The sequence below is a fragment of the Trachurus japonicus genome, chromosome 9, assembly GCF_045865225.1.
Source record: "Trachurus japonicus isolate A0001 chromosome 9, Traja_1.0".
Classification (NCBI taxonomy): domain Eukaryota; kingdom Metazoa; phylum Chordata; class Actinopteri; order Carangiformes; family Carangidae; genus Trachurus; species Trachurus japonicus.
The window spans coordinates 8,431,660-8,448,633 of record NC_140915.1 but is presented as its reverse complement, the minus strand read 5'-3'; the positions used below and the strand labels follow the sequence as shown (position 1 = coordinate 8,448,633).

At 40.8% G+C, this 16,974-nt stretch overlaps 2 protein-coding genes across 3 annotated transcripts in view; both read right to left on the bottom strand.

Annotated features, from left to right (window-relative positions):
• Window positions 1–579: 579 nt before the first annotated feature.
• tor2a (torsin family 2, member A) lies at window positions 580–5,918 on the bottom strand. Its single transcript, XM_085788085.1, has 5 exons — window positions 5,789–5,918; window positions 3,527–3,792; window positions 3,231–3,406; window positions 2,092–2,219; window positions 580–867 (listed from the first exon to the last, which is right to left on the bottom strand). Exons 1-5 carry the CDS (start codon window positions 5,916–5,918, stop codon window positions 620–622), a joined length of 948 nt encoding a protein of 315 aa, XP_085644211.1. The 3' UTR covers window positions 580–619.
• A 3,539-nt stretch (window positions 5,919–9,457) lies between these two features.
• Window positions 9,458–16,974, bottom strand: part of LOC146980920 (SH2 domain-containing protein 3C-like) — a 47,482-nt gene continuing 39,965 nt past the window's right edge. For both annotated transcript variants that reach the window (XM_085785834.1, XM_085785835.1), the window contains 5 exons: window positions 15,833–15,948; window positions 14,557–14,728; window positions 12,596–12,707; window positions 11,416–11,622; window positions 9,458–10,478 (listed from right to left, as the gene is read on the bottom strand). In XM_085785834.1, coding sequence (XP_085641960.1) covers window positions 10,309–10,478; window positions 11,416–11,622; window positions 12,596–12,707; window positions 14,557–14,728; window positions 15,833–15,948 — 777 coding nt within the window. In that variant the 3' untranslated portion in view covers window positions 9,458–10,308. The remainder of the gene's footprint in view (window positions 10,479–11,415; window positions 11,623–12,595; window positions 12,708–14,556; window positions 14,729–15,832; window positions 15,949–16,974) is intronic.

Below are 16,974 nucleotides of genomic sequence, written 5' to 3'. Positions count from 1 at the left end.
AGCCTGCCTGGAACGCAGCATTAGCCAAAACGACCGGACCACTTACTTCTGCTTTAATCGAATAATTGTTGCAGCTCTAATATACGTATATATCTGATTTCATTATTGCTGTATTGTCTTCTCTTGTCATTTTGTATTTGAATTGTTTTTTTATTGTAGGGTGACCTTAAGAGTTTTGAAAGGCGCCCAAAGATAAAATGCATTCGTTATTATTATCATTATTAAAAACAACAACACGTTTCAAAGGCACCGTGACCTCGAGCTGGAACGTTTTCCAGCCGAGACTGAGAGCGTGACGGGAGGGAAAGAGATAAATAACCAACTTTAAATAATAATAATGATAATCAAGTACAGGCTGATCTGACTCCAACCTCGGCTTCATGAATGAATGAATGAATGAATGAATGAAGGAGTGAGTGAGTGAGTGAGTGAGCTGTGAGGTAGAGCGGCTCCGGTGCTCTGAATCCACAGGGTTGAGAGTTCGATTCCCTTTGATTCCTGGTGCAGGACTGAGCTCGGCGTCTCTCCACAGACTCACCTTCAGTCCGTCACCTCCTCCTCTTCCTCCTCCTCCTCCTCCTCCTCCTCCTCCTCCTCCTCCTCCTCCTCCTCCTCCTCCTCACAGGAAGAAGTTGATCTTGGCGGGGACGGCCTTGCAGCCCGTGGTGGAGAAGTACTGGCCCTGGACGGGGGCGTAGGTCATGTCGGCGCCGACGGCCGCCACCACGTCGCCGCGGCCGCAGCTGTCCCTCAGCTGGCAGAGCTGGGAGCGGACGCAGCGCTCCACGTGGCGCCGGCTCAGCGGCAGGAAGGGGACGAAGCGCGTCACCAGTTTCTGCTGGATGACGCTGGAGCCGAAGAAACCGCCTGGACGGAGAGAGAGAGAGAGAAGCACTTCATCAGCACAAACACATAGGGTATATAAATGTATATATACTTTTTATTTTTTATTTTATTTGTATATATTTGATTCTGTGATTTGTATTTGTTTTGTTTCATTGATTCTTGATGCTTTGGCAACATAGTTCTCCTAGCATTCATGCTAGAGATGCACATGATTAACCGTTTAACCGTTAACCGATAACAAGAACTTTGACCGATTAATACTATCGGTTATTTATTTTTTATTATTAGCTCCTTATGTCGTCAACTTCTGGGGGCGTGTCGGCACGTGCAGATGTCCACGTGCCTTCAGTCATATTTCACAGCAAAAGTTACACAGGAGGAGTGACAGTATGTGCAGCAGCCCCCATGAAGGAAGGTCAGACAATAAATGTAACCTACACGGACATAGATGTGAATCACCTGTAACAACGGTGCTGAAAAAAATAAATAAAAGACGACGGTTCTCCTGCAACTCCACAGAGGAGCTCTGTAGCTCCTCTCTCTTCAGCCTGGTGTTTGGCTGCACTTTGTATAGAAACAGTTCTACATTGGACGATCTAACCTCCATATGAGCGCAATCAGCTGAGACAGAGCACAGTGGATGTGGCGCTGATCAGCTGTTGCAGCGCACGTGTGTATTTAACCGCAAAAAAAAAAAGGAGCGATCAATTAATATGCCAGCGTCTTAATCTTATCGGTTAACGGTTAATAAGCGGTTAACAAGCGTTGGTTATCGGTCAGAAAAGAAAATTTAAAATGTGCATCCCTAATTCATGCCAATAAAACAAATTTGAATTGAAATGAATTGAATTGAAGGGGGGGGGGGGGGTATTTCTGTTTGAGACATTTTTTATGATGGAGACTGAGTCTGAAATTAATTTAAAAAGGTCATCTCCATCTTAAACCTGGATTCACTCATTTTAAACCTGGTTTTACCGAACTCTGATGAGCTAATCTTAGATTAAGTTAAACCTTGTTGGTGCAGTCCAGCCTTGGTATTTATTATTATTATGAACCTGTTCAGTTCATTTCACAGAAAAGAGGCAAAAAGAGAAGCAGCAACATCACATGGAAAACAGTGAAAAAAAAAAGAAGTAAAAACGTCCTCAGGTCGATTCCTACACAGAAAATCTCTCAGTCGAGATCTCGGTCACCGTTTGTGTTGTTTGTACAGAAACACACATGTTTCATTATTGTGCGACTCACTTGAGTTGTTGTTGTAAAGTGTGTCTGCGATGGCGTCCTGCAGGTCCTCCCACCTCAGCTCCTCTCGGTCGCGTCCGGCCACTCGGTTCTCCAGAGCCGCTTTGTTTATCACCTCCGCTCCCGCCGTGCTGCACCACAACACACACACACACACACACACACACACACAGGTTTTAAACCCTCCAGAAACGTAAACTCTGATATTTGGAAACGGTTTTGGGGGGTTGGTGAAAAAACTCCTTCATAAATTCTGCAATCAGGACGTTTCTGTGACACTTTTAGACTTTTTAACAGCAGAAAAACACAACAAACCAACCACAGAACCATCTAATCACCGTTAAACTCAAAGCATGCTGCTCCTTGGAGAATCTTGTATCTATATCTTGTAATACTACAGTAGTAATAACTACACTGTATACATGGATCAAAGCAGGGGTTCCCATTCCAAACATTTCAGCCCTGACTCTCAAAATAATGGTTCCAGAGACCGTTGACCCTCCACTGTCCCGGAGGTGACTGAATGACACATAACAAAACTAACAGGTGTAACGACAACACAGTTTAAAGGGATAGTTCAACATTTTGGCAAATTGGCCCATTGCCATAATCCCTATAGTCATAGCAGTAGGTTCATTACCTGTAAGTGTCAATGCAAGCTATTTTTAGAATGGCGGAGCAGAGCAGCGAGCTGCTCAGAGCTACGCTACGGAGGCTCATGGGATTTCTTGGTTTCCCTCATCAAACTCATCAAATACACAATCCAATTATTATCTCATAGCGTGGTGAATGTGCAGGTCACAACTTGTCCACCAGAGCGTTTTGGAGTTGTTGGATTGTGTATTTGATGAGTTTGATGAGGGAAACCAAGAAATCCCATGAGCCTCTGTAGCGTAGCTCTGAGCAGCTCGCGGCTCTGCTCCACCGTTCTAAAAACAGCTTGCACCAACAAATAAAGGTAACGAACCTACTGCTATGACTATAGAGATTATGGCAATGGGCCAATTTGCCGAAATGTTGAACTATTCCTTTAACAAAAACACAAAAGAACATAACAGCCAGACATACAAACACATGTTTAGATTCTCCTGTCGTCCAGAGACAGAAACATGTGGACGCTCAGTTTAAACGTCAGTTCGTACCTGATGAAGATGTAGATGGCTTTGCGGTAGTTTGTGCGGAACACGACGTGCGACGGACCGAGGAACGGCTCCAGGACGTCGACGAGGCCCGAAGGCATCTTCTCCATCTCGTCGAAGATGAAGATGGAGCGAGCGCAGTCGGTCAGGTTCCCCTGCACCCAGCTCTTCAGCTCCTCCTGGAAACATCGGCAGGAAAAACTTCAGTCTGACCTGCAGTGTTTATTTATCATCTCAGACCATAATCCGTCTGTTCTTTGTGTCTGGATTCATCTGACAGGATGAAACCATGAACTCACCCTGTAGTCTTTGACCCGTTCTGCCGAGGGGAAGTGCAGCGTGGGGACAAACTGGTGGACGTACGGGCTGCTCATGGCCGAGCCGTACAGATGGTTCCCCAGCATGGAGCTGACCAGCGTCTTCCCCGTCCCCGAGGAGCCGTGGAAGGACAGCACCAGCGGCCGCTCGGGGCTTTTATTCTGAAGGAACCGGGCCACCTCCTCCGACACGATGTCCTGGGCCAGATGTTGTCCGTACAGGTTCTTGTAGAGGTCCCACTCCAGGTCTGAAACACACAAACACAGATAGGATACGACTGAACATATACACTAGGGGTGTCGAAATTATGTCATGGTCTCGAGCATCGAAGTCAAAGAGAGGATCGACGACCCTAACCCTTGGTAAAATTGGGGGCCGCTAATTTCCAACGCTGTAAGGCTCTAATTGTTCCATGATTTTGGACATATTTTTTATTTATTTATTTTGTTTTGTTGCACATTGTCATTTTAAAAGTAGCCTAGTGCACACTGCTGTAACCAAAAAGAGTCACTGGATGGCATGCACCCTCTGTGACCTCTCATTTATTTTGTTGTTACCTTTATATTGTAAATAAATTATTTAAATTTGACCATTAGTGCCTAATGTGATACATTATGGAAACTGCAACACTTGTATGTAGCTCATCTTTTGAAATAAGATTTACTGTACAAAATTTGATGAATAAAACAAATGATCGTAGCCTAGTCTGAAAATGGCATAGGCCTCTGTGCTGTAAGAAAAAGAAAAAAAAAAATCGAGAATCGAATCGTGACCCTAAAATCGAAAATCAAATTGAATCGAAGATTTTGAGAATCGTGACACCCCTAATATACACACATGCACGCAAGACTACTTTGGTGATTTCACATCTTAAATTTGAATTTGAGCTTTGTGTTTGAAGCCCCAGATGCTGATCTGAGTTCAGGATGTCTTGGCCGTAGCTGCTTTGATTATACCCACTGTTTTTGTTTGTCTGCCTCAGTGCAATATTAGTTTTTTTTTAGTAAAAAATACATATATAATCAAAGGATGCTGTCAAAAGGTTTATGCACATTAGATTTCTGCAGCATCACACTACAAAAAGATACAAAAGGGTATTATAGAAATCCTGATGGTATCAAAGTGCAGGACACACAACTGCAGCTCACGTTTCATGTAATGAATATTACATAACACCCCGCAATAAAATCATATTGAACATAAGTTTGAACTACCCCCTTATTAAAGCTTCAGTTGGTAACAATTATTCAGTCATATTTGCTGGAACTGTCACTATATTCTGATGGTCAGACATTAAATGAGTAATTTAGGACAAAATCCAACTCCTCTGGCTCCACCTACAGCCTGTAATCGTATTTGCCAAAATCCACCGCGCCCGACGATTCTCCACCAGTCAGGTAGAGGGAGCAGGAGGAACAGCCAATCGCCGCTCCTACACGTCGTGCTATGGATACGGTACATCTTTTTTTTTTTTTTTTTTTTCTCTGTGGGTGCGTTCATGGCTACTTTGTGTGTGTCTGTGTGTGTGGGGGGCGCTTGGCAGAGGTTCATAAAGGGACCTGACGGAGTATTGTCTTGAAATTTCCGACCAAGTCGCGGAGTTTACTTTCACTTTCGTCAACTTACCAACTGGAGCTTTAATGGAAATCGAAAATGAATTTATCACAACATAGAGGTCAATAACAGTAAAGATAAAAGTGCTTGATTGTCACACAGCTCAGTTAATCATACTTAACGTTACTGTTGTAATATAATATAGATTAAAATCATAACTTGTAACACCAACCTCCTGGACAAGTTATGATGTAATACTCTAATAATTAGAGTATCTTTGGTATGATTGACAGTATGATAACAAACCGATGATGCGTTCAGGTTCATTAGATAAAAACGGTATAAAACAGGCTGTCAGGAGTCAGGACATTTACAAAAATAGATTAAGATCTTCTAAAAAAGTCAATATCCTTCAGTTTGGAGTTTGTGTAGTTCAGGTTCCTGTGTTTTGCTAGTTAGCATAACGGCCTGCTAACACACAAACAGTCTGAACCAACTATCAATGACCACTGTTCACTAAACTATCAGGTAGCTAACTCCTTCTCGTACACGGTCAAATTATTTCACACAAGTTTACGTCAGTGTTTTTTTGTATAAAAATACAGAAAAACGTGTATCTCAGTGCTAAGCTACCTAGCATGCTAACGGCTAAGGAGCTAACCAGCCACGTCACACATCTGTCTTCTTACCTCTGATATTTTGCTTGAAGTCGCACTCGCAGCTTTCTGATATGGTGCAGTAGAGTTTCTGGAAAACGCCACAGACCGGCTCACAGACGGATAAAAGCAGCAGCAGCAGCACAGACAGGACGGCCAACATCTTGGCTGCCCACCGGCAGACAGAGAGGGAAACCACCACCAACCAACCGACTGGACCTTCTCTCTCAACGGCAAGTCGACTGACTCGGCGACCGGTCAGTTTGTAGTTCGTCCACTTCCCGGAAGCCGTTCGGACACAGGCAGCGACGTGACGTAGCGGACTACATTTCCCAGAAGGTACGTCACCTCGCGTTGGGGGCGTAACGTCTAGGACACGTTGGAAGATCTGATCACAGTCCAGACAACACAGCTGTAGCCCCACACACCAGACAACTTTGGATTAGCATGCTTTATCAGTGATCATATTTATCCCCAGTTTAATTTATGCTGGAAAAATGTTTTGTTTGGCTACACTGAATATGATAAAAAAAAAAAAAAACTAAATTCTCAGTTTTATATGATTAATTTGTTAATTATTTTATCCAAATTTTATATACATGAGTCTAAATTTTCTGGTAAGAAGCCAAACTTCTTGTAACTGTCTGCATACCGTATGTTGGTCAATATATCTCCTCCCTCTGTGATTGTGAGAATAAAAAAGCTGTTAAAACGTATGATCTCTGTAAGCTTTACAAAATATTTATTTAAGTTTATGTTTTTTCTGTCTTGCTGTCATCCCCTGGCATATTTATGATGGTTTGGTTGTGTATTAATGTTGTATACACTTATTTGTGGTGGCCCTGAAGTGCAAAACACAACGGCAAAAGAGAAAACACAACGGCAAAAGAGAAAACACAACACAAAAAGAGAAAACACAACGGCAAAAGAGAAAACACAGCACAAAAAGAGAAAACACAACGGCAAAAGAGAAAACACAGCACAAAAAGAGAAAACACAACGGCAAAAGAGAAAACACAACACAAAAAGAGAAAACACAACACAAAAAGAGAAAACACAACGGCAAAAGAGAAAACACAACACAAAAAGAGAAAACACAACACAAAAAGAGAAAACACAACGGCAAAAGAGAAAACACAACACAAAAAGAGAAAACACAACAGCAAAAGAGAAAACACAACACAAAAAGAGAAAACACAACGGCAAAAGAGAAAACACAACAGCAAAAGAGAAAACACAACACAAAAAGAGAAAACACAACGGCAAATCAGAAAACACAACCACAAATTACTAAACAACGGCAAATCAGAAAACACAAAAGCAAAAGAGAAAACACAACACAGAAAGAGAAAACACAACGACATTAACCAAACCGGAAAAGGTAGGTACCCTCGGGCTGGTTTAGGCAAAGACGGTTGGTTTAGGCGTGTGAAGGGAGTGGTTAAGGTTAGGGTAAGATGCAGGGATAGGCTTAGCCTTGCAGAGGCAGCCAATCAGAGGCAGAGTAAGGCGGGTCTTGGCGTGGCCATAGTAGGAAAAAAATGTATCGCAAGCGGGACTAGCACAGAGGCCGCTATGTGTTGCCCAAAATGTTTGGCTTTTGTGTTTTCTGATTTGCCGTTGTTTAGTAATTTGTTGTTGTGTTTTCTGATTTGCCGTTGTGTTTTCTGATTTGCCGTTGTGTTTTCTGATTTGCTGTTGTGTTTTCTCTATTGCCGTTGTGTTTTCTCTATTGCCGTAGTGTTTTCTCTTTTTGTGTTGTATTTTCTCTTTTGTGTTGTGTTTTCTCTTTTGGCGTTGTGTTTTCTCTTTTTGTGTTGTGTTTTCTCTTTTTGCGTTGTGTTTTCTCTTTTTGCGTTGTGTTTTCTCTTTTGCCGTTGTGTTTTCTCTTTTTGTGTTGTGTTTTCTCTTTTGCCGTTGTGTTTTCTCTTTTGCCGTTGTGTTTTCTCTTTTTGTGTAGTGTTTTCTCTTTTTGTGTTGTATTTTCTCTTTTGTGTTGTGTTTTCTCTTTTGCCGTTGTGTTTTCTCTTTTTGTGTTGTGTTTTCTCTTTTTGCGTTGTGTTTTCTCTTTTTGCGTTGTGTTTTCTCTTTTGCCGTTGTGTTTTCTCTTTTTGCGTTGTGTTTTCTCTTTTTGTGTTGTGTTTTCTCTTTTGCCGTTGTGTTTTCTCTTTTGCCGTTGTGTTTTCTCTTTTGCCGTTGTTGTCTGATTTGCCGTTGTGTTTTGCACTTCAGGGCCACCGTATTGTTTCATCTAACTGTATTCAGTCCTGTGTATACTCTTGTTGTCAATAAAGTTGTTAAAAAAAACACAGCTGTAGCAAGCAACACTACAAGGGGAGACTGGGGACAGTTGCAACACTTTTTTACATTTTTCTCAGTTACTCAGAGACTATTTGGACTAGGCTCACCAAACTTTCACAGATTAAACATACAATTGTCAGCTTATTAGTCATACCATTTAAAGATGGTTACATAGGACACATCAATCACAATATTCATTTGAATGGAAGAATCCAGACGTTACAACTGACCCCAAACATGGGGACAGTTGCAACATATTTCATTATAGTAAGTTATCTGGGGAATTATTTTGAAATATTAGTCTCTCATGGTTTAATATAATTGGCTGTTCTGTTCATCATGAGGAATAAAATAGATATATTGTGCCTATTTTAAGCTAAAAATGTTTCATTTTATACATTTGCATTTGCATGGTGCAGTTGTTGCAACCGTCCCCACCCTGTCAGCCATGACAAAACATAATGTATAGTAGGCCTACTAGCTAGACACAATGACACTGACACATGCTAACCATGTCATTTGATAGTCAACAAAACAGTGATTCAAACTAGGTATGTTTGGATTCATTCATACAACGGATCAGGACAGTATGACAAAAATACAGCTCATGAAAAAAGCTTAAAAAAACTTTGTCTCAGTACAAGCAGGAGCAGAAGCTGCTGAATATGTCTTTTCTATTAGTGGTGGGTAGAGGGTCTTCTGTGAACGTGCAGTGTGAGTGTCATCACTCTAGCATGTTTCTGATTGGAGAAATAAAGGCTTGTTGCAACCGTCCCCAGTCGAATTGTTTTGGATCCGTTTTTTTAATTTATTGTGATACATTTTTTATTGGATTAAAAAAAAAATCATTTTGTTAAAGACAACTTTTTTGTTAAAGAAAGAAAATGAAAAACATAGAATAATTGATTGTTTTGGATCAGTTTTTTTTAGAAAATAGATTGAAGTTTCTCAAATCTGAATAGGCTTTTTTTTCTCAGGAAACATTTGATTGCAGTGATTCTCAATATTTCCTCAATATTTTTTTGTCAATGCCATTCAAATTTGTTGTATTATTTAAGGATCAGATGACATATAGCCTAAAATCAAAGTTAAATACTTATTTCAGAGATAAATGTGATTTCTTTTTCTCATCAATGTGGAAGAATAGCAAAACAATTTGGCCACATCTGTATATTTATGTATATTTATTTAATTTATTTACTTCTCATAAAAAAACAAAAAAAAAACTAGTCTTTGGAATAACCTGAGTTTGGAAAGGTTGTAGCCTACTTCACCTCCCCATCTTGCAACAAAACACAAAAAAATACCAAATTTCTTCAGATCGTTTTGTGTGTCACCATAATAAGTCATTTCAAACACACATTTGCTTTGTTGTATCAAATAAATAATCCGCTGCCACAGTGAGGTACACATGTTTATTTACATTTCACATTTTGGATAAATATTATACATTAATACTGTGTACGGTAACAGAAGTGCTGTGTAGCTTTGTGCTGTACAATGACAGACACAGTGTGTGTGATAATGGAACTGAACGGACCTCAGGTTATATTAAATATTTACTTCCCTTTAGAAAAACCTAATGATTAACACATCCAAAATAAAAATAAAGATTACAGATATTTAAACTGCAGATATAATGTTATTATGTTATTTTTTTGTACATTATGACATAGAGTTGGTGCACTTTATGGAGATTTATGGGGGGAAGGTCCTGCCTTCAGAGAGACATAAAAACATCTGTATATCCTCTACATCAAACTCACAGACCGAGGCTCAGCCCCATGACGACACATCTCAGCTCTCGAGACAGAAAGTGTTTTACATTTTTTGTTTTTTCTGCAAAAACCAGAAGCATCGTACTGTACCACAACAAACCTCTGATGGCTCATCTTCACATTATAGATAAAAAATTAAAAAAAATCTTAAATAAAAGGACGCTGGATGAGATTGAGTTAAAGTGGTACAAAGTCCTCGGATGAGATTGTGTTTAGTGGTAAATGAGCTCTGACTTGAGGCTTCACTGCTGCTGCTGCTGCACCCAGATCAGTTCAGGCTCAGCTTCAAAGCTACTGAAAACTTCAAAAAGAAAATCCAGCTGTGAGAATTTAACCATTAAATAAAACAACGACGATCCTCAAGTGCTTTTTGTTCAAAAGTCTGAATCCCAACGAGATCGTGAACTGGAGGAATAATCTGGAGCAAAGGCGTCGGAGCTCTGATGCTCGACTGGGAGGACGACAGGTCTGGGATCAGCGGGACCTGACGGGCGGCTCCAGCTTGTTGGACAGAGCCGTCAGCACCTGGTCGAACTTGGAGAATCTCAGGGCCTGGTTCTCCGTGGCGCCCCTGCTCCCCCACAGCAGCCTCATCTGGAAGTCGGTCAGGAAGAGCTCCAGCACCTCGGCCTGCTCCTGGAACCCTGCAGCAGCAGCAAGACAACAGAACAGTTTACAGATGTTCCCTAAATGCCTCACATGCAGATTATTGGTAGATGTCACAATTTCCAGATGTTCCCTAAAGGCCTCAATTTCAGAGTATTGATAGGTGATACAATTTACCCGTGTCCTGTGAATGCCTTGTAATTAGTTATTGTTAGATGTCACAAAAATGACATGTTCCCTTAACGCCTCACATGCAGATTGTAGGGAGATGTCACAGTTTACAGATGTTTCCCAAATGTCTCGTAATTTCCAAATGTCCCTAAAGGCCTCACGGGCAGATTATTGCTAGATGTCACAATTTACAGATGTTCCCTAAAGGCCTCACATACAGATTATTGCTAGATGTCACAATTTACAGATGTTCCCTAAAGGCCTCACATGCAGATTGGAGGGAGATGTCACAATTTACAGATGTTCCCATGTCGCAATTACAGATGTTCCCTAAAGGCCTCAAGGGCAGATTATTGCTAGATTTCACAATTTCCAAATGTCCCTTGAACGTCTCCCATACAGATTATTGGTAGATGTCACAATTTAAAAAGAAAATAGAACGGCTCGCACACTATTTTCTATTTTCTTTTTAACTTTTGTATGTTTCCGGCTAAGCACCCGCCCAAAGTTTTTTGGCACGGATGTGCGTGTGGATTTCTCTTTTTGAGATGTCGCAATTTACAAATGTTCCCTAAAGGCCTCACGGGCAGATTATTGGTAGTTGTCGCAATTTACAGATGTTCCTCGAACGTCTCACATACAGATTATTGGTAGTTGTCGCAATTTACAGATGTCCCCTAAACACCTCACGTGCAGACTATTAGTAGATAGAGAACAGTTTTCACAGTTCACCTCTGTCTATGTCTCATCCTAATGTGATTTGATCAATCTGATGAGGTATTGATCAGCACGTTGATCTCTCACCGTGCAGTTTGCTCTCGGCGTTGGATCGGTAGATGCCCCCCAGCTGTGCGATGGTCCTGGCCGCCCCCAGGTGGAACATCACCACGTCCACGCCGACCTCCACCGTCTCCCAGGGCTCCGCCCCCTCGCCCACCGCCACGCTCTTCTCCAGCAGAGACAGGAGGGGCAGCACGTGGGGGAAGGTGGTGCTGGACAGGGGACAGCTTTCTGCAGGACACACACACACACACACACACACACACACACACACACACACACACACACACACACACACACACACACACACACACACACACACACACACACACACACACACACACACACACACACACAGAGACAGAGTCAGGTGTGCTCTACAAAGGACCAACAGGTGTGTGTCGGCATGAGCGTAATTTATGGGGGTGTTAGGGGAGTTATAACAATCAAATCCAGCCAATAAAACCCCAGAATAATCATGCAATTGCAGTGAATGTAAATATCTACAAGCTGGTATGAAGAAGTTGTTGTTTATACTGATTTAATTTCATTTGCAAGCAACCAAAAGTAACATTTTTAATAACCTTACGACGCTAGTTTGAGAGGCGCTAGAGGACACCACAGAATCAATGTGCTGGTGGGATTTAGCTGATCTGAAAACTGATCGGCTTTTCTCTCTCAATTTGGTCTTGTATTAATGCCAAGGTGTGGTAGTAGTGTGCTATGTCCCTAATGCAGTCCTGTCAGAATAAACATGTTAATTTATGAACAACAATATAAAATGCATCAAAATTACTGTGTAGGAGCGCTTCCTGGACGCGAAAAATCTTTTCTTTGAGGTGCTGTTTGGATGGGGCAAATGCATGCTGGTAGAAAAAGAAGAAATATCCAAGGCACTCTCTTTATTGCTACAGCTTTGTCATGTTAACCTTTAAAAGACTCCTACGTGTTTCGGCTACACGCCTTCATCAGGTAGTCAAAAAAGCCCCCAAAAAACAAAACAAAATGCATGACATAAATACCTTTTACTACTGTTACCAATGTGGGAATGCCAAAATAAAGAGGTGAATTAGCCTCAGCCTTTTATCAAAGTTTATGATTTTGCACTCTTCCCCCGCACTTAGAGACATGCTGATTTATTTTGATTAAAAAAATCCTTATATGGGCAGAGATCTAACCCCCCCCCTTGGTTGCTGATAACTACCTCTGCCGTCGTTGAGGCTCTTCATGAACGGCCTCAGCGTCTTCTCGTAGAGGATGGCGCCCTCTGTGTGTCGCTGACGTAACGCCATCCAGGTCTGCTCCAGTCGGGTCACCTGACAAAACACCAGCACTGCAGCGTGAGTATATACAGTATACTGCATACGTGTAATGTTGTGGTTTTTACAGAGATGAACAGAGTACTCAACCCCAGTACTTGAGTAAGAGTACAAATACTACTGGTCAAAATTTACTCTGTTACAAGTAAAAGTAGCTCAGTCGACATGTTACTCCAGTAAGAGTAAAAAAGTACTTGCTTTTAAAGGTACTTAAGTATCCAAAAGTACATGCTTTTAAATTTACTTTAAGTAAAAGTAAGAGTAAGAGTAAATTTCTTATTTTTCACATCAATGAATTACTATAATTTTTTCTAAATGCATTTAAGGACCTTTTAACGCTTGTTTCTGAGAATGAACTCTTTGAAACCAGCTGCACTGATGTGCTGCTTTCAGGGGTTAGGGTTTCCTTCTTTGACAAACACAGCTTGTGTCCAATAAGAGTTTAGAAAAAAAAAAAAAAAGAGCAGACTTTTTGAGGTGTTGCTACATATTTGACCCAATAGGGGTCAGTGCAGGTATAGGCTATGAATGGGACTCTTAATGCTGCGTTGGAAATTACGACTTCCGAGGTAAATGCGTTTCATTGCACAACCTCGGAAAACATGGCCGGCCACAGTGGTGATGTTTGTTTGGATGTCTTTCGAACATCGAAAAGTACTTCTGGGGAAGGATATTAGCTATTTGAGGGAGGGGGAGGGAGGGAGCGAGAGAAAGAGCAACGCTGCTTCTGAAAAAAGAAAAGTTCTGAGTGTAATTGAACGCAGCATAAGTGTTTGCATGCATTCTCCTATCAAGGAATTCACACAAACGCTCCAACTGTTTTAATAATATACAATATTTTTACAGGACATTCTTAGTGTTAAAGAAACGGATATATCAGATAGCAGATATCAGTGGAATGTTTTTGTTAATATAAGTCCTAAATAGTCCTATTTTCCGTCAGCAATCACTTACATGAAGTATTTCAGCCTAAACACGAGTCTCTCCGTCACTCTGCTCTGCTGTAACCCGAGGAGAAAATTTTCCTTGTGGGATACAAGTGTTATCCAATGAGGGGAGAGAACGGCATGAAGGGCTGTGTGTGCAGCCAAGGGATGCGCGTGAATGTGGTGACGTAGCACGAGGACCAATTGATGCCTGACAAGGGCGGGGGCTGCTAACTCATGGTGCGTTCAAGGAAACTCGTACTTTGTGTTTTTCCTTCCTGTGAAGTCATACCAGTTCGATCTGGTACGAGTTCACGGGTCGGAAGTTACGAGTGGCCGTTATAGGGAACTTTCACAGACAACAGGACGGTAAAAACACGAGCTACGGGTTACCTGGAACGCTACCAAGTCGTAGTTGTGACTTGAAGCTGTAACTTACGGTTTCAAAAGCCTGCCTTGAACACAGCATTAGCCGAAACGGCCGTGCCGCTGTTATCTGCTTTAAGCAGTTCCCTGAATGAAATATAATTGATTTGACCTGAAGACGATGAGTTTAATGCTACTTTTTAGCAGTGTTACAATTATCAAACCTGCTGTTAAAATCAAGACGCACCAGCGCTTCAGTTGTAACATCGGACACAGTCCGCTTTCAGTTATATTACTCAAGACCTCTTTTATTAATTGAAAAACTTTAAGTCGTTTTTGATAGCAGACACGTATTGGTACTTTGCCTGAAAATATGACATATGTAGGTAAAACGATCTCTGTGTAGTAGAGTGAAAAGTGAAAAACGTTACAATTGAGGCGGCTCTCCCCTACTTAAATACAGTACTCAAGTAAATTTACTCCATTACTGTCCACCACTGGTTTTTTTATCCCTCCCAGATTTCTGTGTTGTTGTTGCTGCTGTGTGTGTTCACCTGCGGTAGCTCCAGCGCTCTCATCACGGCAGCGAAGCCGAACATGTTTCCCATGGTGCTCTTGAGCTCGGCGGCGATCTGGATGATTTTGTGAAGCAGGCCGGCTCGCTCCTCGTTGGTGCCCGTGCAGCCCAGCACGTCCACGGCCAGCATGATGGCCATGGTCTGAAACCTGCAGCAGCACGGAGGAGAAGGAGGGTTAACGACGTTAACATTCAGATCTTCACATCAGGCCCGAAGAACTTTTTCTCTTCTTGGATCTGTAGCAGCAGAGAAACCAGGCTTTCGTTTAGCATGTTAGCTTGTTATCGTAGGCTATTAACCAAGAAAACAAATCATTTTTCCTCTCAACCTCTGTTATAAATGTGAGACTGAACTATGAACTTTTAATTTTTACAAAGGTGTTTGTGTTGTGTGATAATGCAGGTGATTTTCACTTAAATTATCGGACGCCATCTTTTATTCCTATAGTTTTAAAATGCAAAAACTAAAAACTAAAGTGAAACTTCTTAAAGGTCCAAATTTTCTACTGTGTTTTATTCTTTGAAGGATTCATTTAAAAATCATATCAGCGTAGTTTTCCATCTCCTCTCTCAGCTTCTCTCTGGAGTTCTAGTAAGAATAGACCGGTCGGTGTCAACCAATCAGAAGAGAGGAAGCTCTGAGCCTCTCTTCTGATTGGTTGACTGTCTTCTGAGTTGGTCAATAGAGCAGATTTCAGAATAAAACACTCAGAGAAACCAAATCCTGCAAGTTGTTGGATGGATGGTGGGTCCAGGTGGTGAGGGGAGGGGGCGGGGCTTAGTTGTGACATCACAAAGTGACAGGAAGTCCTGACGGCTGGTTTTAAGGCTCAGTTTCTGAATACAGGCTGTGTGCATTTCTCTGTGGACTGAGGCTTTGATACTTTCACAGTATTAATATAGAACCTAGAGCTGCTTTATAATCACACTACACATGGACATCTACCTTTATACTGTATGGAGCTTTAATAAAAACATCTAGCTTTATACTGTATGGAGCTTTAATACAAACATCTACCTTTATACTGTATGGAGCTTTAACACAAACATCTACCTTTATACTGTATGGAGCTTTAATACAAACATCTACCTTTATACTGTATGGAGCTTTAACACAAACATCTACCTTTATACTGTATGGAGCTTTAACACAAACATCTACCTTCATACTGTATGGAGCTTTAACACAAACATCTACCTTTATACTGTATGGAGCTTTACATATATTTGCAGTGTGACAGGTTCCTCCTCACCTCTCCAGCAGGTCCAGTCTCAGCTGTTGACCGTGTGGCAGCGTTAGCAGCTCCATGCCCGACGTGACTCCCATCATCCTCTGCTTCTCTGGAGTCACATCCAGGATCCTGGCAACCTGGGAAAACACAAACACGGACGTTGGCTGTTGGACAACAGACATCACACAATCAAATATTGACTCTTCTTCTGTGGGTGGATACAGTAGTTGCACTGGTTGCTATTTGTCTTTATCTTTTTTAAATATTTATTGGCTGCTATCTCTATCTTTTTATGAGTATCTATCTATCTATCTATCTATCTATCTATCTATCTATCTATCTATCTATCTATCTATCTATCTATCTATCTATCTATCTATCTATCTATCTATCTATCTATCTATCTATCTATCTATCTATCTCTTTCTTTCTTTCTTCTATCTACCTATACCTTTCTTTCTCTCTTTCTTTCGTTCTTTATTTCTTTTTATCTACCTTTCTTTCTTTCTTTCTTTCTTTCAATCAATCAATCAATCAATCAATCAATCAATCAATCAATCAATCAATCAATCAATCAACCTCTTTCTTTCTTCTATCTACCTATACCTTTCTTTCCTTCTTTCTTTCTTTCTTCCTATACCTTTCTTTCTCTCTTTCTTTATTTTTTTATCTTTCTATCTATCTATCTTTCTATCTTTCTATCTATCTATCTATCTATCTATCTATCTATCTATCTATCTATCTATCTATCTATCTATCTATCTATCTATCTCTTTCTTTCTTTCTTCTATCTACCTATACCTTTCTTTCTCTCTTTCTTTCGTTCTTTATTTCTTTTTATCTACCTTTCTTTCTTTCTTTCTTTCTTTCTTTCAATCAATCAATCAATCAATCAATCAATCAATCAATCAATCAATCAATCAATCAATCAATCAATCAATCAATCAATCAATCAATCAATCAACCTCTTTCTTTCTTCTATCTACCTATACCTTTCTTTCCTTCTTTCTTTCTTTCTTCCTATACCTTTCTTTCTCTCTTTCTTTATTTTTTTATCTTTCTATCTATCTATCTTTCTATCTTTCTATCTATCTATCTATCTATCTATCTATCTATCTATCTATCTATCTATCTATCTATCTATCTATCTATCTATCTATCTA